The sequence below is a fragment of the Ictalurus punctatus genome, chromosome 5 (genome assembly GCF_001660625.3).
Source record: "Ictalurus punctatus breed USDA103 chromosome 5, Coco_2.0, whole genome shotgun sequence".
NCBI lineage: Eukaryota > Metazoa > Chordata > Actinopteri > Siluriformes > Ictaluridae > Ictalurus > Ictalurus punctatus.
In genome coordinates this window covers 22,939,000-22,966,259 of record NC_030420.2, presented here as the reverse complement: position 1 = coordinate 22,966,259, position 27,260 = coordinate 22,939,000, and the positions used below count along the sequence as shown (strand labels likewise).

Genomic DNA, 27,260 nt, shown 5'->3' with positions numbered 1-27,260 from the left:
AGGTGAAGACTGGAATAACACCAGGTGATTTTTCCCCCTAATCTTCAGCTGTCCAGTTTAGTTGAGTCTGTGCCCATGATGGCTTCAGATTCCTGTTCTTGGTTGACAGAAGTGGAACCTGATGTGATCTTCTGCTGTTGTAGTCTATACACCTCAAGGTTTGGTGTTTGGTGCATGCTGAGATGCTTTTCTGCTCACAACGTTTGTAAAGATTGATTATATTAGTTACTATATCCTTCCTGGCAGCTCGAACCAATCTGGCCATTTTCCTCTGACGTCTCTGGCCATTTTCCACCCACAGAACTGTCACTCAATGTTTTTTTTTTTCTTCTCCATTTTTGCACCATTCTGTGTAACCTCTAGAGACTGTTGTGAGATCAGCAGTTTCTGAAATACTCAAATCAGCCCATCTGGCACCAACAACCACGCCAGGATTTAAGTCACAGAGAACACTTTTTCCCCCCTTCATTCTAATGTTTGATGTGAACATTAACTGAAGCTCTTGACCTGTATCTGCATGAGTTTTTACATTACTCTGCTGCCACATGATTGGCTGATCAGATAACTGCATGAATGTACAGGTGTACATGTGTTCCTTATAAAGTGGATGGTGAATGTACATTCTCTTAACGTAAATATCAGTTTACGTGAAAAGTCGTGTACACCTTCTCTTTATAAATGAAGCCATGTGATTAACACTGGATTAAACTTAAAAAAAAAAAAGAGAAACTGTCAAGTCCAAATAAAGATAAAGCTTCTTTACCCCAGTTGTAACTTTATTGAACAAAATGACAATGGCCAACTGAACTAATTACATAAGATTTTCCCCCCTACAATTAAATGTAAATATATACATTCATCTTCACACAAATGGCATTGCTTTAGGCACTTTTTACAATCAAGTGGAAATTTAGAGAAATCTGTTAAATAATTTTCCCCCAGAAATGTTTAGATAAAAAATGCAGGCCCTGCATGAAAAGTATTTACAAATAACAAATAATTTATGTTCATTTTCATATTTTTACACAAATTCATGCAGCAGTTTTGTCCATGTTGACAAAAGTTTATACAAAACTTATAAAATATTTTTAGTCCAGCCATTATAATATTTGGCAACACTTTGGTCGAACGGGTCAATACTGTTTACATGACCTACAGTACACAGCACTTCAGAAACTGGTTCTACAGAGAAACTAAACATGTACGAAGACATGATGATTCAGTGTGTGTTGACAAAATAACCAGAAGCTGACAAATAAAAGTGCACGTTTTTTTTTTTTTTACAGGAGTGTAATACCTCAGAAGTCATTTGTGTGGTGGTTTAGGAAACCCGTTGGATATCACTGGAGCTGAATGCAAGGGTTTTTGTTTTTACAAAACTAAATATATTTCACCAAAATGATATGGAAATGGTAATATTTATTTATTTTAAATCTCGCCTAGGCTTTCTTCTGGTGAAGACCATAATGTGTAAGAATTGTGTGAAGATTTCCTACATGCTGCATGCTATCCAGCTCGAGCATAATCCTAATCAGTTCATTTTATAATCAGATTTTGGCTGACAAGAAAATAAACCATTTTTAGAAATGTCTGGAATGAACTAAAAATAATAGACTTGACTTAATTGTACCATGTGAATGTTTTTTTTATATATATCATAATAAATATATTATGATGTTGTGGTCAAGTGTCCTTCATGTAAAAAGCATTACCCAACATTCTGTTACCTGGCTGACGGTAAAACCTACAGTACACAGGAAACTGAATATTTGTTTAAAAATCTTTTGATCACAAAGTAGGTCAGAAGACCTCAAACAAGAAAATGAGTATTGAATGCATTAGAGTAAAAATGAGTAAAATAACAAATAAAGACAGAAACGACACTTTACAGAGTAGGAGTAATCTGTATAAGTAATCTGAGTAAAGAATCTGCATTTACAGAAATTAGTGTAACTTCTGTTTCCGTATTTAATAGTAAAGACAGTTAAATCCCTCTGCATGTACTGTTAAGATTTGCAGCCTTCCTGCACATCAAGATGTCCTGAAAACACACACATCATAGAAATATCTAGAGATAACTCTTACACACTTTACAACATATAAATACTCTCAGCAGATTCAACAAAAATGACGTCTGAAGATGTCTTGCCATAATTTCGCTCGAATAATAACAAACTGCTCTTTAAACCTTCTACTGTGATGTGAAACACACCAGTTCTTTGTGAACATTTCCTATGTAATCAATATTTTACACGTTGTATTATCTTATGTTTTACACCTCTAAAATTGTAGAATTTCTTTTTGAAAAATTCTCCCCCAAAGCCCACATTATTAATCTTTATCTACCCCAATATTATTTTAGCCTAACCTGTTTTCTGAATTCAGCTCAGTTGAGCTGTCTTATTTCAACACCATGCAGTTTTCATTTTCTTGTTGTAAAATGCTCTTTAGTATTTGTCTTTGGTCTTTATGTCATTACAAAATAAACGTGTAATATTCACAAAAAAATAAGTCTTTTTTGACCAAAGACTACAGTACAAAAATTCCAGTACAAGCATATATGGGTTAAGAAAACAAAAGTTTACTGTAAGGGCGTCGCAGCATTTATCACTGTTGTTTCTGCTCAGTTACGCTACTGAAATAAAATCGATCATTCCTGAATGAATGATGTCCGTTCTGCTGTCATCCATCCATCCGTCCGTCCATCCAGCAGGCATCAGGTCCAGTATTTATAGTGGTGGTAGATTATGGGATTCTAATATGAGGATGACAAGTCTTATGTAAAGTCTTCACAGAGCATCTTTTACAGCGACGTGTCGTGGTATTTGTCGTGGGCTGCAGCATGCTCGGTTCTAGAGGTTCATGTTTGATGGGATAGTGAGGGAGAGTGTGTGTGCTTCTGTGTGCATCCTTACTGCACTGCTGTCCTGATGTCTGTTAGTGTCCTCGCACACTACTGTCCCCAGCCACCCACTGTATGGTGATGGAGGTAATGCTCATCACCATGAAGATAAAGCCCAGAGCTGCAAACATCGCCGCCTGAAGGACAAAAAAAATATAAACAAATCTAAACATTTAAGATGTAATCGACAGATTAATCGACTATCAAAATCGTTAGTTGCAGCCCTAATCGTGATACACAGTGCATCATAGAAATGTCCTCAAGTATATATATATCGCCCAGCCCTAATTATAGCATACAGCATGAATCCAATTAAGTTTCAAATTTGTCTGTTGTAAAATAACAATAATCTCTGTAAAATGTGTGCATCTGACCTACACAGAATGTACATAAACTACAGAAACATTCATCATTCATGTTCCATCCGTGTTGTCCTGTGTAGAACTAAGTAGTATAGTATATTTACCTGGATCTTTGGCCGAGATTTCAGTGGCTCCTGTTCTTCGGGTACAATGCGGATGTAGAATATTCCGGGCAGTATGAAAATAAGACTGGGTGCTGATGTGGCTCCTGGGAGGAAAAAGGTTTACTTTGTGTTAGCCCTGCACCATTATCATTATTACAAGTTTTAAATCATTCACTATGTTAACAGCCTTTAAACACAGCTGTTTTACAGTTCTAAATGCTGGAGGAGCTCACCGATGACACCAAAGATGTCTCTGATGTCGGGAACGAAGATGACGAGTATGTTCACGAGGGTGAGGAGAACCACAGCGATGGCGATGTGGCGAGCCCAGTGGAAAGGTTTATCGGGGAACAGCAGCTGTTGCACAGCACGACGGATCTGAACACACACACACACACACACACACACAAACACAATACACACTGTTTAACAAAAAGAAATGACAGAATTCTCTCACTTTTAAAGCCTTCTGAACTATAATAGATTTAGTGACTAAAAAGGCACATGTGTGTACAGGTATTTAGACCTTTGTTGAAACAAAAAGGATCATATCTCGCCATAATGACAAGATTTTTAATGTCCGCATAAAACCCAGTGCTTTAACAGCACTAAAAAAGATCCAATTGATTATGCTTAGGTGAAGACTTGGTCTGCGTCCGAAATCGTGTACTGTGACAGCACGTACTGTACTGAATTTGATGCAGTACGTACTGCACGGCTGTTGAAACAGTACATACTAACCAGTATGTGTGTGTATTATGACTACAATCCCGGACATACTACATCCGCCATGTGGGCATTGTCATGTGACCTTCGACATCATCATAACTACAAAAATCTTAAACGGACCACCAGGTTAAAGCAACTGCACTAATGGAAAAATCAGTGAATTGAATTAGTAATATAAAGTGGGCAGTGTTAACAGGCTGAGCTAAACTCGTTGCCGTTAGCTCAGCCAGCTAATGCATGATCGAGATCACAAAAAAAAGGTTTCAAACGCTGTGACAACTGTTTTCTTGTTTAAACCTTCAAGAAGTTTACAGTTTATTCGGGTACTGTTAAACAAGTCCTGTTTAAAAAGAGTTTAATACTTAAAAAGAGCGGTTTTTCTTTCTGAGCTTGTCCGCACCGAATGAGCTCTTATGGGAATTTTTGACTGGCGTAGTGTCCATCGGTTGCATATTGCAAAATCTCGCCAGAAGCAGTACGCCATCTCGGTATTTCTCGAATACTGTTTCTCGCCTATTGAGAATTTAGACAGACTAACCCTCTGCCGTACGGCTTTTCGACTAATGTGTAGTAGGGTAGTGCGTAATTTTGGACGCAGCCATAGTTAACTAGCTGCAAAAATCAATATGTCAGTGGAAGGTCCTCACAATGATAGAAAAACTAATGTGTGAGTATGTGTCTGTTTATGTGTGAGTGTGTGTGTGTGTGTGTGTGTGTGTATTTTACCGGGAAGAGAACGACAGGCACAGTGAGGGTGACAGCCATCAGCACTGCCAGGCGCACACACAGCATCAGTGTGTCATCAGTGCTATAACTCTTCAGGAGTTCATCATTTACAGCACCTACACACACACACACACACACACACACACACACACACACACACACACACACACAAAGGTCACAGAGTATATACAGCACATTTAGTGTCTATATTCAAGCATAAACCCTGAATATCATTTAATCTTACACTACTAGCACATGCTTACCATAGAAAGTGAGGTAGCCAAAGATGGCAGTTAGTAGGTACATGACGAACATGGCCAGTATGGAGATGTTAGCCACATTCTGCATGCGCTTCTTAGATGGACTAGTGTAGATCAACGGCAGAATATGCACACGCACACACACACACACACAAACACACACACAAAATCAAAGGCATTCATTAGCAACCAACATAAAATAATCCCTTGACTGTTTAAAAAAAATAACAGGTAACACTCTATATTAAGGTTCCCTTAAGTGATATTATTTAACACTTCATTTAACAAGAACATGCCAGGCAATTCATTAATGTTCATACCATTCATAAATAAAATGAAGCCCACAATGACCAACACGACCAATTAGCACCATAACTAACCAGTTTGCTAACTGGAAAAATTCAGAGCTGAGCCCAAAGCAACTTTCAATATTTACATCTGGAGACCAGAGTTCAGTAACGTATTAGCATTTTGCAATATGCTGTAATTTATCTTTAGTTCATTTTGTGGACTTGTGTTTAGTCATGGATTGTAAAAAGATTCAGTGCAGGTATATTTCATTAACATTTAAACATAGGGCACTTAATACATGTTGTAACTTGCTTTGTTAACATTATTTATGGACTATTAATATTAGGTTTAACACTTGCTAATGTTAAGTAAGGCATTAAATAAGGCTAGGCAAGAGAACCTTAATGTAAAGCGTTATTAAATGCATGTCTTAGGTGAACTGTTAAGTAGTTAGTGTGTGTATAATTAAAGACTTACTTTTTCAGTTCTGTGTAGATGGGCAGCACTTCAGGGTGACACACAAAAGCAAAAGCCAGGATAGGAATGGTATACGCAGCCTACATAACACAATGTAAACAGCTCATCAGCTTCAACAACTACTGTACTACCATTACAAATACTGCTACCACAATTATAACTACTACGACTATTACTGCTACCACGACTATAACTACTACTACTACTACTATTACTGCTACCACGACTATAACTACTACTACTACTGCTACCACAACTATTACTACTGCTACTATTACCAGTACTACTATTACTGCTACCACGACTATTACTAGTACTACTACTACTACTACTACTATTACTGCTACCACGAATATAACTACTACTACTATTATTACTATTACTGCTACCACAACTATTACTACTACTACTACTACTACTACTACTATTATTACTGCTACCACAACTACTACTACTACTACTACTACTACTATTACTGCTACCACAACTACTACTATTACTACTATTACTGCTACCACGACTATTACTGCTACCACGTCTATAACTACTACTACTACTGCTACCACAACTATTACTACTACTACTACTATTACCAGTACTACTACTACTGCTACCACAACTATTACTACTACTACTATTACCAGTACTACTACTACTGCTACCACAACTATTACTACTACTACTATTACCAGTACTACTATTACTGCTACCACGACTATTACTAGTACTACTACTACTACTATTACTGCTACCACGAATATAACTACTACTACTATTATTACTATTACTGCTACCACAACTATTACTACTACTACTACTACTTCTACTATTACTGCTACCACGACTATTACTGCTACCACGTCTATAACTACTACTACTACTATTACTATTGCTACTATTACTGCTACCACAACTAGAACTACTACTACTACTACTATTACTGCTACCATGACTAGAACTACTATTACTATTACAACTACCACAACTATTATACTACTACTACTACTACTACTATTACTGCTACCACGTCTATAACTACTACCACTACTATTGCTACTATTACTGCTACCACAACTATTACTACTATTATTACTGCTATCAAGACTATAACTACTACTACTACTATTACTACTATTACTGCTACCATGACTATAACTACTATTACTATTACAACTACCACAACTATTATACTACTACTATTACTGCTACCACAACTATTACTACTACCATTACCATGCCTACTACCACTACTCCTACTACTACAACTATTACTACTACTGCTACCATGACTATAACTACTACTACTACCATTAATTAGCGGTCAACCAATTAGCGGTCAACCATTGCTGGAACTATTGTTTATCAGCAAAAATCCAAAGGGTCCGCATTCATTATACAGCATGAGAGCGACCTCTAGAGGCAATGTCATGGACACTGACAAAGTGGTTTTTTTTGGATGTCTCTCTCTCTCTCTCTCTCTCTCTCTCTCTCTCTCTCTCTCTCTCTCTCTCTCACTCACATATATATATATATATATATATATATATATATATATATATATATATATATGTTTTAGTTCAGTTTGGAAATATATCTTTTATTTGCTTTAATATTTATTTCTAGTTAATATACAGTACTGTGCAAAAGTCTTAGGCACTCTATTATTTTTTTTTTACAAAATTGTTATAGATTTTTTTTATTTTATGACTTCTACATTATCGAATCAGTACAAAAACATTTTAGCTTCCCAAACATTAGTTTTCCGGTAATTAATTAAATGTTACACAAAATTTTTTGTATGTCATTAAAGAAAGCAGTATATTACTTAAGAGACACTTTTCAGACAAAAAAACACAATGAAAGCTGCTGGGTTTTGCTGCAAAAATAAGAAGCAAGTTTGACAGTCAAAGTCTCCAGAAGAACCCTGACTGGTTCTGCAAGATGCTTGATGAAACAAAGCAACTAATTTCCTTATAAAACTGCACAAACTGTACCTGAGACTACAATTATTATTTATTTTAATGCAAAGGGTCATCAGACCAAATATTGACTTTGTTTCATTTATTATTGTTTACTGCTCTTTGTAGGGTTTTTTTCAATATAGAAACATTTAATTTCATTATTTCTGAAGACATCTTTCTTCAACAGCATTTCTTTGCAAGTGCCTAAAACTTTTGCACAGTACTATATATTAATATTTATATATTTTAAAAAGTATTGTACATTTTTATGGTACAGTCAGTACTGATTATTTCTGCAATAAAGCTCAGCAATATTTTAATTCGAGTGTTATGTTTTCATTCAGTATCAATATTAAGTATCAGTTTCAAGATACCAGTTGATTAATCGGTTATCGGTAATTTCCAACTTAGTTATCGGTATCGGTAATATCCACTATCCACTACCATTAATACTATGACTACCTCTGCCATTACCCCAACAACCACTACTACAGTAAAAACAACAACTACAACCACTTCTACCATTACTACTATGACTACTACTTCCAGTACCATGAAAACAACCACAACCACTACTTCAACTACTAATTCTGCTACACTTCTACAACCATGATTACTACTATGACTTATACTACTACTAGGACAACTACAACCACTACTACTACAAGTACAACCACTACTTCAACAAACATTACTACTACTTCCACTACCGTAACAACTACTACTATGGCAACAACCACTTTTACCATTACTAAATGGTAATTTACCATGACTACTACTTCCAATGCCACAACTACAACCACTACTACTACCACCATTAATACTACTGCCACTACCATGAAACAACTACTACTACAACCACTGCTACTACTTCAACCACTACTTCTACTACACCATGACTATTACTATGAAATATACTACTACTACCATTACTACTATGACTACTGCCACTACTATTGCAGTACTACTATTGCCACTACCACAATAACAGCCACTACTACTATTACCACTACTAACACCATGAATACTACTACGTCTACTACTACCATTACTACTACAACAACAACCACTCATACTACTACTACTATTACTACTACTACAACTGCAACTTCCACCACTACTATTAAGACTACTACTTGCACTATTACTACTGCTACGGCTACAATGACTACTACTTCCATTATGACCACCGATACTACTGGATGTAGGAATCTCTAGGCACCCCCTAGACATTTGAATCAGTTTTGATTCAGGGTGCAACAATACAAGTATAATATTTATGTGTCTTGATCTTTGATTGTTGTTATGGCCTACATTATGAATTTTGAAATATAAAAACTTGGGGACTTAATGTTGAATTCCTCTTTCATTATTGTACATGCGACAGAAAGCAGCAGTTCTTACCTGTGGCGTGAGAGTGATCAGTTTCGCCTCACAGGTGTTGCTGTGTGTGTAATTAGTAGGGGTGTGTGTAGTGGTAAGAGGAGGCATATCGGTGGTGTTGGTGCTGATGCTGAAGGATTCCAATGAACACAGAGTCACAAACTTCTTATAGATGACCTATTGGACCATGAAAGAAGATATTTATTTATAAGTAATTGCATAAAAGGCACTTTAAATAAAACCTATTCAGACTAGTTATTTATTAGACTGTGGTGCAGGAAGAGAGGAGAGATGAATGGATAAATGAACTGGACTCACAGATATGAGGAAGAAAATCATGCACGTGAGTGAGAAACCACTGGTGTAGCCAAGATACCCTGAAAGTGATATATTACAGCATGATGTAAATATGCAAATTACCAACAACCAACATGAATAGTTCATTACGGCAATCCTTCTGTAAGACGAAGGATTTCAAACACTCTGTGACTCTGTAAGTGTGAATGACTATGAAATAGGATGATGGGGAGAAAAAATGAGTAAGAGGGAAAAAGGATGGTGGACGTACCAAGATGACGCATGAGGGCAAGTGGTAAGATTATACTGATACTGACGATGATGATGAGATAGCCTCCATTCACATACCACTCTCTAATAGGACACACACAACAGGATCGTGGTTGAGAAGAGAAAAACAAAACAAAGCAAGCACGCACATTATTTTGAGAACTAGATATCCAAATTCACAAGAATCCATTTATTTTATCATGAAACATTTTGTTGACCATCATACACTACTACATGTTGTGAAACATGAAACCTTTGGTTGACTGCATTACTGTGCAGTAAATCAATACCTGGTGCTTTTTATACCTTGGGGTGGTTTATTTAGGCAGGAGAGAACGCAGAAATCGCACTGGGGTGTGTCCATCTGAGCACAACCACACATGTGAACCCTTTCTTGTCTTTTTATTGTATTTGTAATTGACCTTTGCCATGTTGGTGTTTTTCTGCATTTTTTTTAGCACTGTTATTGTTGAAATGTATGGCATGTTTGGAGGAACACAAGACAGACCATATTTTTCTGTTATACGAAAATAATGCACACCTTGTGTGATGTAGCACGATACGCATGCAAAGCTACCCCGGGAAGTGTATTATTTTTGTATAACAGCACAGTCTGGAGTGTGTTACTTCGCTTATACCTTAATGAAGGACACGTCACGCATTTTTAACAGTGTGTAGTTAGATTTAAAGTTGTTTAACATCTGAGACACAAGTTAGCTCTGGTTCTTACGTATGTTATAGCTGAGATATACAGTTATTCCCTCACCAGTTTCTCTCTCTCACACACACACACACACACACACTCACACAAAAAGTGCGGCCTGTCCTTTTAGCAAGAAAATGGAAAAAAACAGAAAGCATAACCAAGACTGAGAGCGCTTGCAACTAAGACTCCTTCCATAAATGTTAAATGTCTCTAAACAAAAAGCTTCACCACATCAACGATAATAATAAATACTTTGTTAAAATACTTAGTTTTTAAACCTATTTATTATTAGTCTGCCGTATGAGTCCCTGTGTATGAGCTGTTACTACAGAAACAATACCGCATTAGAACGGGCGCGTTAATATTAACCAGTCGTTCATGTTACAGCCGGAACTCCCCAATGCTGTTATACAAAATAATGCCCACTTTCTGACCAATCAGATTCAAGCGTTCAGCGTCGCTGTGGTATAAAACAATTTAAGACATACTATCAGTGGACTGGCCTGTTCATGTAAGCATTTTCACATTTTTCTCTTGATGCGTGGCTATATTTTCAAACAAGCTGCTCGAAGCGATAAATGCGACGTTTTCAAAATATCTGTATACGTGTGGGTGGGGCTTTAGTGAGAATGTGATTTGCTCCTGAATCAATTCAACTGCAGGAATTAAACATGCCATGTGTCATGAGTTGTGAGCAGCAATTTTTTTGTACATGTGAGCTGTTAAACCGACCCATAAGGCGCAAACTGAGCCGAAGGACAGAGCTGTAGTGCCGCAGATATGCCACGTGTTCAAGATATTTGGACTGACAAACCAGAAAATAAAATAAACAATGACTGCGTTACAGTCATTAAACAGTAATCTGATAATCTGGCTATTTATATAATAATAATCTAATCATTTATTTTGCGCGTTCTTTGTACTTCATAGTGATTTTTGTGATCTATGCACACGTCAGCCAATGTTTTTTTAAATTGCTTTTTGGTTCATTTACTTATATGTAGTGTGAAACAAAACCAAACATCTAAGAACCAAATGTATCAATTCACACTTGGCAAACAGTACCAGATGTGAAGGGAAACTTAAATATTATATAGTCTAAACATACCACTGTTTATGTCATGGTAATGATGTGAATAATAAAAGGAAGAAAGAAAACTTCTTACGAGTTTATCTCTTTGTCCAACAGGCCTTTTATAACAGCTGGCAACTCCATCTTCACAATAAAGAGGTAGCTGGACATGGCTGTAGCGCAACAAAGAGAAAGAACAAAAAAGCCCCATCATGTGAAATGAGTAAAGGCATCATTACAGTACATATGCATCGCTACTAAAGTAGGATGTCAATTCCAAATATTTTTAATCTCTTCAATCTCACCTCCGATGTTATGAACGGTTATAACGCAGGCAGCTAAGATTTTGCCTGCTGATCCAAATGCACGGTAACCCAACTGTTCATATGCACGAATCCCTAAAATAACAAAGAAACAAATTATATGATGTTATGATGATATTATAGAATTATTATTTTGTTTTAAATCACTGGTCATATTCGGCATAAATCATAATTATTATAATGATGACACAATCTGCAATTGGTGTAAATGTCTCATTTGAGGACTGATCTCTTACCGACTACTCCAGCGCTCTTCAGCAACAGGTGGATGGAGTACGCAGACAAAATAGCAATGAGGACGATTAGAATTCTGGATCAACAAATGAGAGAAACCAGTTTGTCAACATCCAGAGTTCAAGCAGCCACGGTGCTTTTTTGAATTTGATCCATTTGGCATTATAGTTTCTCAGTTACAAATGTACCGACAATGTGAGGCATAAATCTGCCCTGTAATCTCATTTGCAGCATTAGGCATCATCTGAAGCTGAGCTGTTTCCTGAGCAGCACTCTGCTCTGGATTACACTGCTGTCTGCTAGCAGCTCCTAGCCACTAATATGAAAATGAATGTTAACGTATTGCAAGTGTACATACTGTATTGTTAATTTTGTTGTTGCCTAATGCTTTGCTGTGATCTTATGGAACTGCAGTACTGAAATATTCACAAATGCTCACAAACTGTTAAACCACAATATAGAAATGCTTCTTTCTTTCTTTTCTCCCCAAAAGGTTCTTTTTAATGGCATTCTCCTTTAAAAAGAAGTCTCGTAAATCTTGTAACTAGAGTACGTGGAACGACACGTCACGCACACGTTTGATCTAAATACGTGTAAGGCGGATACTGTTTCAAAGAGAGAACCCACGTAATTCTCCCTCCCTCCTTTCGCTTTCTCTCTCTCTCACACACAAACACATACACACTTATATCCAACCTTTACTTAACTGCGACTCAAATTTGATGGCATGGGAACACTTAACTGAGCTAAATATAGAAGCACCCCAACTCCAGACACTGACATTCTTTTACTGCACTGGGAATAGAAATGTTTTTGCTTTCTGATGTAGAATTTGGACAAACTAAGCAATACACAGGAGCGGTTCCAGTCACTATTCAAGCCTTTACATATTTGTGTATTCTGAGCAATGACTATTAGTTACAATTAGATAAGAATGTTCCACACACCCACACACACACACACACACACACACACACACACACACACACACTGTAAATGACATTGTAACTCACAGAAAGAGGATGATGCCAGTGTTGGACATGGCATATGCTAGACCCAGAATGCCACTGCCCATGATGGCGTTACTGAGATTGAAGATGGACATCCCAAATGACGTCTTCCCCACAAACTGTAAAAAAAACAAACAAACAAAAACATTTAGTAATACCCTGACAAGGTTCATATTCAGTTTATTAAATTTTTAAAATGCCATCACAAAATCACAAGGCGCATTAAAGCACATCATTCCTACAATCACACTAATCACAGTCCATAAAGTCTCATTATAAATGGAAATGGTCCTGTGTATATGTATTAGACCCCTTTTCATTTAGGAATAAATGCATCCCACAGCAAAAATGAATAAATTACATAGTAATTTGAAAACTATGTAAACATTTTCCCCCTGACAGTTTACATTAATCAGTCCTTCCAGGATTTCCACGATTGTAGAAATTAACGCAAAGTCAAGCAAACTCCATAATATTTACAGGAGCTTGCAATTTTTCTAGAATTTTAAAGATTTTCTGCAGATTTGGGTCGACACACGTCATGTGATTTTCAGTCAAAACCCTCTTTGATTCACGTGCGTCAAACATGAGCACAGCTAAAAGGTCTTATTTACCAACAAAGATCACTTCGAAAGACAGTGCGAAACGCCAATTTCACCAAGTATTTTTCCACCAAAAAAAAAAAAAAAAAAAAACAGCCGCAGCAAAATCAAACATTTTTCAACAATTACAAAAAAAAAAAAAAAACCTTTATGATATCCTGTACGGACTGATTAAATTTCACAACACATTTAAAGAAAGGCTTAGCATGAAATTTGAGACATAAGAAATATTAATGTCCTGCTATGGAAAGCATCATTACTGTTAAACCACTTCAATTCAAACCTGCTGCATTGAACTTATCCAAGTACAATTCCATTAAGCACACATAACACTACTAGATGTGCTGTGCAATCTGTAAATATAAACTTAAATAAGCTACAAATAGGCTATTTGATATTTCTGATTAGATATTTTCAGAAATGTTTGTATTTATAAGTAATCAGTTGAGTGTACAAACTTACTTCACACAACTGTTACAAAATTAACAGAACTGCATAATTGCATAACTGAGCTCCATACATGAAAAAAAGAAAAGTTATAGTATATATAGTAGACACTGTGCAATATATACTGAAAGAAAATGGTGATTCACAGCACATTTAACCCTGCGCTTCACTGAATAACGTGTTCATCAAGTAGAAACACACGTAATACCCTTTTGTTTTCTGTTGGCTCACAATGCTAAGGTTGGTCAAAGTTCACCTAATAAAGCAAAAGTAACTGCAAATGTGTGACATATCCTGTGTCCCTTCCCTTTTACTGAATAGGCTTGTGTGGGCAATTTTAGGTCTGACCGCTGTTTTTTAGGTGAGATAACAAAAGTGTAGTTTTCACATGTCTCCTATATCACTGTAGCCAAGGATCAGAAATCATAAAATGCTCTAGCTAAATGTGTATAACAAATGTGAGAGATTATGTGAGAATTTGTCTGCACAGGATAATACTTACATCTGTAAACTCAGTTTCTTTCTTATCATTAGTCTTCTTAGGTAGGAACTCTTCTCTCTCAGCCATGTTCTCCAGACAATCAAACCTAGGAATCAAACAAAAAAACACATGCACATGCTTTTTCAATGCTCAGAAAAAAGAAGGGAAGTGCAGGTTAAATTAGTCAGAAGTTTATTTTTTTCTAGCAAGTCATATGTTTCCTTCCACATTTTATTGCACTACAGCTACATTCTACCACCCATTATTCCATGCCATACTCCTACTGCACAAGTATTTACCACTACACAGAATTTGTTCAGATAATGTACAGTGGCTTGCGAAAGTATTCGCAAATTACCTTTAAAAAAGCAGAAACTGAAATTTAGGATTTGGGCAATTTCTCCCACTGTGGCAGATCCTCTCAAGCTCAATCGGATTGGATGGGGAGCGTCTTTGAACTGCGTTTGTGATCTTCACGCCTCTCCACAGACCTTTTATGGAGATCAAACCTGGGCTTTAGCTGGGCCACTCACCTTCAGCCACTCCAGAATTGTCTTGGCTGTAGCATTCATCTTGGTGTTGTACTGAAAGGTGAACCTTCACCCCACTCTGAGGTTGTATGCACTCTAGAGCAGGTCTTCTACAAAGGTTCTCTGTATTTTGGCTACATCCATCCTTCCCTCAATTCTGACCAATCTCCCCATTCCCACCACTGAGAAGCACCCCATAGCATGATGCTGCCACCACCATGTTTCATCGTAGGGATGACAGTGCCAATACAGCTGCGCTTTTATGGGTATTTGCCAGTCATGTCCTCTTAATGCCCAATGCCACCAATATCAGCAGTGATCAAGTCATTAACATTAACTAGCAAGCTAAAGCATCTTCCCAACTAGTTAAGACTAGCTATAAATTCTTCAATCAGAGTGGACTAATTTAGTTCATAATTACGCGAAAGTTTATTAGAGAACATTGAGGCTGTATCTGTTCTTCCAATCTTGATGATACATTAATAAGCATTTTAAATTACACATAACATCACATGTTTTATCTGGTTTGTCTTATAAGAAATTGAAACTGTAGACACAGTAGTAGATTTTATCGGAAACATGATATGTGTGGGAGTTTTGGCTAAGAGAGAGGTGTAAATATTAAAATGAAAGAAATGATCTACTTTTGTCTATATTAAGTCTATATCGTCAATCTCAATTAGTACATCTCTCTGAGAGACACATAATTGGTTTTATTGGTAATGTGTTCTTTCTAATGTAATATGTTTTATTAGGATCTGTTTCACATTTTATCACGGATTTGTTCTGGTCACCCTAAACCAGGTCATCTGAAACCGCTTCTACAAAAACAGTGAAAGCAAACAAGATCATGTGTACACACAAAACACACATTCAAACAAATTGTGTAAATACAAATTGTGTAATCTGTAAATACAGATTATCAATTTTAATGTTAGTCAGTAAAGTGCTTTAGATAAGCTAACTTATCTATCCGTATATGCTAAATTTACAAGATAGCTATGTTCTAAGTTATCTTAGCTTACTTTTAACAATTAGAGCCAAGTTGTATGTTTTAACCAGAACTAACACAACATGATGTCACTGAGTATTACTTATTCTATATTCCTGGTTGCTTAAAAAAATTCAAATACAGGTAATGAAGATAATGCTTTCATTTAATATATAAGAAAAATCATTAAAACAACTTTGTGGCTCTTGTACAATTTCAAAGTGTTTCTAGAACTGTAGTATCCTTTTCCAATAATTCTTTCCAAATGTATATTAACAGTCAAACGTTACTGAACATGGGAAGGTTTTTGTTCCCACAATTAATTACAGTTCAGCCACTACTGGCTGAATATTTGCCTACTATAAGTGTTCCATCAAATACCTAAACTTAATTTAAAGACCTATTCATTGTCCACTCTCAGATTATAATTGTTGTAGTAGTGACAGTGCACATGTTTGGGGAAGCAGTTACTATAAGACTGTAAATAAATGTAAGCCTATATTTGTTTTAAAGTGTACATAGGACAGTGTTCATATTAATGGTAAGACAATGATGTTGATGTAAATGCTTAATTAGAGTAATCCAGATTGGCCTTTTCCAGTTAGATCTAGTTATTTGTTTCTCTAAAATTCATTTCATTTATACCTCCATCTTACTTAGATTTTATAACTCCAAAAGTTTCCAGAAGATTCAATCTGAACCCATTTCTTGACATTTAAAATGTTAAGATGACGAGTTTTTAAAAAAATGGACTGGCATTGTATCTTTTTTTTTTTTTTAAAAACTATCCTGACCTACTAGGTGAAATCTTGTCAGTGTATCGTCTGATGATTACGTCAGTTTTTCTTTCAGTGGAGGGGTATAAAATAACAGACTGCTCCTTTAAAAAGTGCTATAAGTTGCTTAGATGTCTTTTGTGGGTTAGACTACACCCATGTGAATGTCAATACCAGTCAAAGCTAATGTTTCATATAAGAAAACAGATTAACTTCATTTCAAGATCATCTTTGGGATTAATTTTTAATTTATTTATTTCAAACCTTTTAGCTGTGTTTTAGCTGTGTCATACCTGCTCAGTGTAATACTATACCTGTCCACCAGGGGCAGAATGACCAAAATACAAGGTTGCTGTTTACTAATTAGCCTCAGGTGAAACTCATTGTCATTCTCATTGAAACTCACAGTCATGCTTGGTCTGGCTTAATTTGTGTGCAAGTCTTGCATGGGGGTACATGTTTTTTATTTTCAGGTTTGGGATTCTATTTTTCCTTCACAAAAATAGCTTTTTTCATAATTCAGGGATGTTTTGCAGTGAAGTTAGATGTGAGGTGAAAGTGTTGCGATAAAATGTGTTCTATGTATCTAAAATCCTTAAACATTTTTTAACTGTTGACTCATGAAATAGTCTTTGCAACTTACTCTAGTAGTGTTCGTGTAGCGTTACATAATCCGTGACTATTTGAATATCTTTATAATGCTGACTCATCTTTGTAATGTTATTTGGGAGTGAAATACAACTGTAGATCGTCATGTTTTGTTCTGAGAGCTTTAAGCATACCCATCCTCCTCGCTCCTTTTCTCACAGTGGCCGTTCACCATCTTGTCAAGCTCCATGGTGTAGTGAAAGAACAGAGATGCTTTGGTTGTTCACACGCTCCTCTAAGGACAAATTCAGAAAATGATCTCTGGAAAACATGCAAAAACAAGCATTTAATACAAGTGTTATAGTTTACAGAACAAACATAGTGTTCTCAGAACACACTGAAAAAACATGTAGAGCTCAACATCCAGACTGGAGTACAAGCTTTGTGCTCATTCACAAAAACATGTAATATCCTTAATGCAAACATTTAATATCCTTAATGCATAGTGACAAGGGGCCTGGGATTTGTACATTGTTAGGACTAGATGAACAGTGAATCGGTGCTAAATGGGGGGTGGGAAAAAGGAAACCTATTAAAACCAAAGACTGTACCCAAAATTAAGGTTTTATTAGTGTGAGCATTTGATGTCAAAAAATAATGCATGTTTTATAAATTTTAGTATAAACTAATCGTGTGTGTGCATGAGATTTGCATACACACTGCTTTGTTTTCTTCTCAGTCCTTTTGCTTGAACCTATTGTAACTAAAAGCTAGTTAAGCACAGTGCTGTATAGTTCTGTAATGTATAGTTCTGTTTCGATAAAAAAAAGATTGTTTGATTTCTGACACATGGTACAGTCTGAATAAACAGTTACACCTCGTTTGTAAACAATAAGAAGGAATAGACTCCTACAGAACTACTGGTAATGCAAATGTGCGGTAGGTGGACGTCAAATACGCTCCACCTTCTTTACATTAGACACTGGGCTGAGAATGACTATGTAGATGTTGCGTGTGTATCTTGGTGTGTAAAAGCAAGTGTTGCCTTGCACAGGTAAACATCAAGATGTAGCAACTGGCATGCTAGAAATGACTCGGTTCATGTGTTCAGCATCATCACGTCAAGTATTTGTGACACAGAGAACGACTGTAAGCTTGTGGCTCAGGAAATTTAAAGTCTCAGACAGAATTAATCAGCTTTTCGGAGAACATTCCTCTTAGTCCCTCATTCATTCCTTTCTGTTTACAGTGTATGACTCAGGGCTTTGGAGCGTCACACTGAATCCCCTCTATAATTTCACTGAAACGCCAAAGAAGGAGATGTTTCTGACTGCTTAAATACCATAATAAAGATATCAGTGAAACTCTGATATAATTTGTTTCCACAAACAGTAACACACATTAGTTCCTATTATGGAAAATTATGAATATAAACAAAAACAGCAAATATGCCTTATCCAATTCCAATCTTCAGTCATTTTTCCATGAACTCGAATGTAAACAAAGGAGATAAGAAGCTTAAACCAGTCCTTTAAATGGCATATGAAATTACGTTGTTCCATCCAACAGTTTGATCAATTATTAGCTCAAATGAGGAACATACAGTAGTCTCTTATTTAAAGAGCAATTCAACAAAGCAAATTAATCCTTGCTCTGCCAAAAACTATTCTCTGTATATACAATATATATAGCATTTTTAACACCAGGATTAACACTAAGTGATTCTTCCTTTTTCAAATCTAGTCTTAAAATAAAATGTAGAAACAAGAAAATATCAACTAACCACACTATGCGATGGGAAACTGTAGCAGCAGGTCCGTCTTGAGGGCGCGTGGCTCGTGTCTGATGCAAGACTCTGTCACTATTGACGCTTGCTCTACCACTCACTAGCGCTCCTGCCAGGAAGAACTGATTCATGCAAACCGAAAGAACAACTCGCAACTGAGAGCTACACTCCTGAACTTTCTTTCCTTCCTTCTTTTGCTTTTGTGTTTCAAGAGTTTAAATTTGGATCTTCTGGATGGTATAGGTTGCTGTGCCATCTGTCACACACTCTATACAGCAGTCTAGTTTTTCACCTCATATCTGTCTTTACACAAACGCAGTGGAATAAGTGGGATTAACCCAAGCATATGTGGAAGGTGTGTGTGTGTGTGTGTGTGTGTGATACTAGACACTTAAATAAAGGATTTCCATAAAGCATGTGTGCACATGTAAGTGTTTTTGTCTGTGAATGACAGAAAGAAAGAATGAAATGATATGAGACTACCTGATACTGGTAGGTATGTGTGTGTGTTTTGTTGTATGTATCCATGTGTGTGTGTGTTTTCATCCTGTTGGTTGTGTAGCATTTGTAATGAGATTAAGAGCTCAGACTTTTTGAAGGTTACCATGTGCTAAGGTTACCAGGTGTACAGTGAAGTCATAAACACACACCAAACTTTAACCACTAGAAAATCTGTTACCTTTTTTTGTTTTTTTTATCGAATTATCCCTTTTAATATATTCTAGGTCAAATGTATTTTTCATTTTTAAAACAAAACTGCAGATTGCTTTCTGTATGAGATCTGATCTCTTAAACTATTCATTATAAAGTACAAACAACCGTTGAATTTGTTGGGTATAATAAACATGGATTTGTGCTGCTCAAAGTAGCTGCTAATAAGGCGAAATATAATTTTGATGTGATCATGTGACCAGCTCGTTAGCTTACAGTCATTCCTCATTAGACTGTTATGGGTATTGAAATCACATGAAAGCAATTGGAATTTGAATTTTAGAACAGACTGTGTGATAATGTGTTCTCCATGGGTGCGTCTCAACCAGCTCCCTAGTTTAGTAGTCAGGACATTGATAAGGGAGTTGGCCATTTTAAAGGCCATCTCAATCGCAAAATGCTTCAGTACTTTGCAATATGTGCTCCCTAAAAAATCCAACAATGCACCACAAAAACCAGGGACAATCGATGCTGACTATGTTCCCTTACTGGAAATGGCGTCATGTTTTCTGAAGCCTCTCAGCTAGAAAAAAACTGGGGACGAACTCTCGGCCGACTTCGTCTACAAATGTAAGTAGCTTGTTATCGCTGTTGTAGCTCTCAAATCATTATTACGTTAGCGATTTGAACTTTATTTTTAACGTTCTATATATGGTTTGTTTGCATCTAACGGCTTTTAAATGTTAAATGATTTTAAGACATCCACTAGCTAGTCAACGATCCTGCTTGAAATACCATGACAGAAACGCATGTGACAAAGCTAACACATTTATGACATACAATGTCAAAGATATTGGTCCTGCTTGTTGATAAATGTCACTGGTGATGTTTTATAATGCCAGACATTGAGTCATCAGCATCCCAATGTGTAGTGAGCGAGGGTCCTTTCCAGTGACCCGAACCGGTGTACACGATATACAAGACCTAGGGAGCTGATTGAGCCACACCCCATGTCAGATTATATGATGAAGATCCTCTCTTACAGTAGACCTTAGATTTGAAAATTGCTACATTCTGTCTTCCTCCTACTAGTGTCTTTTAGACACACATCAAAGCTTGTCTGACATGGCTTGACTTTTTTTTTAATGCAACTTCAGAGTAGTAACACATCACACCACCCTGTCCTTCAAGAATTTCCTATAACAGCATACCCTTTTCCTCTATTATTCCTTATTTAACACCCTGTAATAAAATACTGCCAACTCATCTGTATTAAAACACAGCTTGGGTCTTCAAACACTCTGAATACAAATGATTCATTATTAACTGACTAACAACAGTGTAATAGATAACTAAGGAGCGTGATTGATCTCAACCTTACAACAGTTCAGAATTTTATATCATATGACTGTAACGCTATGCCTTTAAAGTGAACTGATATGTTGTGCACAGTGTATAATTAGTGGTTATATGAAAGTTACACAGGATGGTTGGGTTTGGGTGTATGGTCAACTGAATGTGTAGACGTGGCTCTTTCTGTAAACTTTTATTCTGGGTGCCACAAACACAAGAAACACACACACCACATCAGCAGTGCTCTGTATTATAAAAAACATGTTAGTAGTCCTCAGTGTACACATAACATCGACTGGATAAATCTATATTTTTGTACTTTAAATGCTTAATCACCGTTCTAACAGTGATTTCTAATTACTAATAATTGTCCAAAGTATATACTAATACCACAGCAATTTGCCAAACCTCACTTTAAAAAAAAAAAAAATTAAACAATGGTGCATAGAACTTTTTATCAGTTATTGTTGTAGTTAATGTAGTCCATGAAAAACGTTTGTTCCTGTTATCACTTATGTTATAGCAACTATAAACAGTCTTTCAAAATAATACATCCTGTAACAGAGGATCCATAAAGTGAAAAGATTTATATCCTGAAGACTTCCCCATGTCTGACACCTTAGTTACTGCTTTACCTCTGACTGTTAGAAAGCATTGACACTAGAAACTCCTTCCAAAAATGATTCATACACACACACACACACACACACACACACACATATATATATGTGTGTGTGTGTGTGTGTGTGTGTGTGTGTGCGCGACTTCTGCCATACAAGCCCATGTGAATTAGCTGTTACTATAGACACAATACCCTATTAGAACAAGTACACTGACCTAAACCTGTTATTTGAAACACAACTAATATGCTGTTACACCTTCTGACAAATCAGAATCAAGAATACAACAGTGCTGTGACATAAAAACCATTCAATTTGGGGCTCCTGAGTAGCACAATAGAAAAGCGTCTACTGTATTGTGTATCACTTTATCGAGTTGAAAATACTACAGCCAAGAAATCTAAACTGGCTGTGCTCTCTAGGTGGGAGGGATGGCAATTCTCTCTCTCTCCCTCCCCTTTAAATCACAGAGACACTAGCCAATCAAGGACGTCTGTGAAGCGATGCATGTGACTGGGGGCGGATTTCAATTCCTTCCGTGTGTTACGCTGCTCTGTGACTCACCATGAGCAGCAGTTTGAAAAAAATGTGACTGGCTGGCTTCAGGGAGGAAGCACGTAATAGCTTCAGCCTTTCTGATTGGTAGCTATCATATGACGGAGACCTGACTCGTGAGTGGGGATTGGCCAAGATTAAATTAGTGAAAAAATCAGGGAAAAATCCAAAAAAAAAAATTTCACTATTATGTTTCCATACATGTGCAGTCATTAAAACCAGGTTCTCAAGTGGCACAACAGAAAAGCGCCTGCTACCGATGGAATATCCGGAGTTCAAATCCCAATGATATCATAGCCATCTGGGACACCAAGACAGCATCACTGACCTTGCTCTCTGCGTCGGGTTGGCATTACTCATCCCTCTATTGATTAATGCACCGCTTTGCTAATCGAGTGTCTCATGAAAGCAAAAGAAGTGCAGATAGCATGGGCAATTACTGGGAAATAAATAAGATTTTTTTTTTTTTAAAAACACAACATTAATTACCAATACGTACCTAGATTTAATCAAAACACAATATATTTTAATCATGACCCTAATCATGGTCAAAAATCTACCATGTGAACTATTTACACTTACAATATGCCTTGGAATACAGTGAGTTGTAACTTAGCCAGTTTTGCTAAAATGTATAGTAGATGACATGATTTAGTACATTAGTGTACAATAGTGCATTATTGATTATTTACAGTCCCCTCTGGAAGAATTGGTACAGCAAGACCAATTCTATTGTTACTGCCATTTGGGTTTGAGATCAAAAGTCGAATATGAGACGACAGACCAGAATTTCAACTTTCATTTCCTCATATTTACATCTGGATGTGTTAAACAACTTAGAACATGGCACCTTTTGTTTAAACCCACCCATTTTTTCAAGTGATTAAAAATATTGTAACATGAGACTGATAAGTGTTTCCTGCTGCTCCGGTGTGCCCTGTTAAATTGATTGTTTAACAGGGGTGTCAAATCTACGTACGACAACGATGTACTAAAAACTGCAAAGTTTTTCCTTTGCAGTTTTGAAAAGTTTCGCGTAAAGATGTCAACGTTGTGAAAACGATCCCCATTCACACGGATCCGTGAAAACGACTAAAAATTATACTAAAAAAAAAGACTAAATATTATGCATGCCAGGCCAGTAGCTGACGAAATAAACACTATGTGCCTGCGCACATAAGCGTTCATCACATCAACTTATCCGCCATATTGAACTGGGCAAGACTGCCCTATAAACAAATACAAGTAAATGGGGGAGCTGTGGTTTTTCTGGATAAAAATCACAATAACGTTTACATTTCTCAAACGATTTCAATGGTTTATAATCTACGTGGAGTACAAAAAAAGTTCTGTCCCCCCAGTTACTTAGAATCTCAATAGTTGATTTGGAAATGTATTCATTGTCATAAGGAACTGTGAAAACTCACTCTTTTCAAGCAGAGATTTGGCTTATTTTTCTTGGTTAATAAATGCTGAGATGTCCCTAATGTAATATAATTTAATGTACATGAAATGTGCATAAAGGTTTTTTCATTGTGGAAACTGATTTTTCTGTCTTCAACCCCATCTTTTAGCTTTTCTTGTGCTACAGGTCAGAATTCTGTTAACAAAGCTCGTTCATTTTTAAATACTGAAAAAAGTCACAATTGTGTATCTTTAAGTACTAATAATTGACCATCATTGTACCAAAATGGAACAAAATCGGCAAATACAAATCAAATAGTGGGACATTGGCAGTCGGTCTGCGTTCTATATTTTATTAGCAATAAAATGATACAGATATCCTTTAAAACAGACAATTACAAAGATAATTATAAGATTTTGAATACCCTTCATCGGTGTAGATGTGGGTTAATAATTTTGGGTATGTAACAGCAGCACAAACATAGTCCTATAGTCCTCCATTGTAGTTTTGAATAGGGATGCACCGAATGTTTGGCAACCGAAATTATTCGGCCTTTTCGGGCCGAACAATGACGTGTTTGATGACGCGACCAAATAGCCTAGCAACCAGAGTGAGTCGCGTGAATGTCACGACCTCGATGAGGGGGCGCGCGCATGCACAAACTGTGGACACATGCGTTTGTTTTGTTTCTGTTCCGGAGCATGTTTCTGTCATGTTTCTGCGAGACGTAAGGGAGTAGGGTACGGAAGCAGGTAAAGACGTATTTATTTAAGGGCAGGCAGACAAATCCTATATCTACTATAATACTCCGCAGCGTTTACAGGGACGCGAGTGGTATATATCCCGAATATAATCAGCCGTATATAACCGAATAGAACCATTTTTGGCACTCTAGTCAATGCACTTTTTAACACACTTTTTATTGTAGGCTACAGAGTGCTACATTCTTTCAGCAGTCAGTCATAGTCCTAACATCGGCTATTCAAGCAGGGCTCAAATATGACCACATAAAAATATTTTTATTTTAGTAATTTATTTATTTATAGTTATATTGTGCCTTGTTGGTAGCCTATGCCTGCTGGAATGAAAAAAAAATGTTCAGTGTTAAATATTTTGAAATTGTAGTTTTTGTAATTTAATTTTTTTCTCTGAAAAGCAAGGCAAAATAGTATAATGCACATTTTGACTATTTAATTTATGCAATGGTGGAAAAAAATGGCAAAATAAATGGAAAAAACGCGAAAAAAACGTGTTCAGTATTCAGCCTTCGGCTTTCGGACAAATTTTTCTTTATATTCGGTTTCCGCTTCGGCCAAGAATTTTCATTTCGGTGCATCCCTAGTTTTGAATGTCTTGCGTGTTGTTTTGAAGAACATGCGTGCATGCCTATAGACTGAACACGTAATACCTGTGCGCATTGTTTTCACAAATTCTTGTTTTGGTACTTTTACATGGTGACGATAAGGGCATCGTTTTCAAAAACTTGCACTTTGAAACCCGTTTTCAAAAGCTGCCGTTTTCAGGCCCCAAAAGATAGCATGTTCAATACTTTTTCCCTGTGTCATTCTGCTTTATTACACAAAACTTCATTTATAGACTTTAATGTTTGGATTTCTTTATATGTGTGGATTTCTTGCGTTAATACCAAAGTTTGGTGAAAATTTCATGTGAATAGCCTCATTGGAAATATATTTACTGAAAAAATGTTGACATGTTCAATACTTATTTCCCCCACTGTGTATCTCTTAAATCTAGACTTACAGGCATCAGCCTCCTTTTCATTCTTACCCATATTTTGTGAGATATTGACCCCTGAGATATTGAGATATGTCTTCTTTTTTATTATTATCAGAAACTGCATTACAGAATGGTTCTTAAATGTTGTGAGAGAGCAGGATATGGCCGTGTCTTTACCCATGAGTCAGTGTGGAAATAGTAGAGTGAGTCACCGAGCACATGTGGCTTTCATGCTGAGAACATTATAATGTTCCTACAACAGCATGGCTGATTCTTTTAAACTGTTAAACCTATTTATTATTGGTGTGTATAGTTTATTATATATATATATATATATATATATATATATATATATATATATGAAAAAAATGATAGAAGGTGGAAGCACTGCATATGTAATGGAAACATTAGTTGTTTGACTATGAAAGCTAAAGTTGATTGATTTATTTTTTTAATATACAGCCTGTATAATGTTTAATCTATATATGGGGAATTTATAAGTATACAATATATAGTACAGCTCTGTGTATATAATTACAAATGTATAGTTTCACGTTTCACATGTTATATGCCAACATACTGGATAACAGAAGAGTGCAGATATGTTTGTTTTTTCACTTAGACCTGGCCAGAATTACCCTAAAATTCATGGGAAATTCAGACCAGATATAACAAAGGAACATGTTCACTTCTGGATAAATTCACTGAAAATCAGCTAGATCTGATTAGATACAATAAAATGAGCTATGGTTGTTTAAAAACAGATGTGTGTGGACATGTTGTTATATCTTGCTCGAGATCAGGTGTCCTCACATGGAGAGGAGTACCTAACAGTTTTGTCCCTGTGAGGCATTTGGCCAATACAAAAACTGTGTCTTATGGTTGAAAAAAAAAAGTTTCATATTAGCTACTGAGATTAAGGTTAGGGTTATATTAAGAGTAATAAGTATGTAAATAAAATGCCCTATATATGTATATATATATATATATATATACACACACACACACACACACACACACACACACACACTACATATGTACACGTGTTATCACTGAGCGCGTGCAGCCAATCATTAAAGGAGAAACTCTCATTCACATTTTTTTAAACAAATATTCGTTCACAATAATTACACACACAAAATGTTTACTAAATATTACATTAAAGTAAAAATCAAGAAGTCAAGAAAGAGTAAAAAAAAAAACTATACATGTGCAAGTATCCAACTAGAGACTGAAAGAGACTGACCTGTGAATAAGCTTTTAAATGTATTTAACATTAACAGTACACTAAATTAATATTTACATAACAATTACAAACTAATTTAAAAAAACTATTCAACTATACTAAGATGCTTTGCTTTTTAAAAAAAATTCTGCTAAGCTGTTATAGGAATTCATTAACAGACTGTCCTTACCTTTTTAAATATACATATATAACCGTTCTGAAGTTAATGTCTGGTGGCTTCCTCTGTGTTTGGATAAATTTTTGGTGATGGAGAATGGACCGGACTGGACGGACAGATGGATGGAGTCAGAGAGACAGATAAAGAGAATGAACTTGAATATGATATAAAGCAGGCGGTGGGAGAGGAAGAGAAAAAGCGCGCACACGCTGACGGTTAACCAACTTC

The 27,260-nt window shown here is 36.2% G+C and overlaps 1 protein-coding gene across 2 annotated transcripts; it reads right to left on the bottom strand.

The window, feature by feature from the left end:
• Positions 1-743: 743 nt before the first annotated feature.
• Positions 744-27,260, bottom strand: slc38a5a (solute carrier family 38 member 5a). 2 transcript variants are annotated; one of them, XM_017468124.3, is made up of 16 exons: positions 27,045-27,260; positions 17,717-17,843; positions 14,659-14,743; positions 13,111-13,226; positions 12,100-12,173; positions 11,846-11,938; positions 11,635-11,713; positions 9,764-9,846; positions 9,514-9,572; positions 9,217-9,372; positions 5,852-5,931; positions 5,087-5,187; positions 4,824-4,939; positions 3,602-3,746; positions 3,369-3,472; positions 744-3,039 (listed from the first exon to the last, which is right to left on the bottom strand). In XM_017468124.3, the coding sequence occupies exons 2-16, from the start codon at positions 17,770-17,772 to the stop codon at positions 2,938-2,940; spliced, it is 1,449 nt and encodes a 482-aa protein (XP_017323613.1). In that variant the 5' UTR covers positions 17,773-17,843; positions 27,045-27,260; the 3' UTR covers positions 744-2,937. The 2 variants fall into 2 exon arrangements, with proteins under 2 accessions (XP_017323613.1, XP_017323614.1); XM_017468125.3 differs by lacking the exon at positions 27,045-27,260 and adding an exon at positions 19,306-19,459.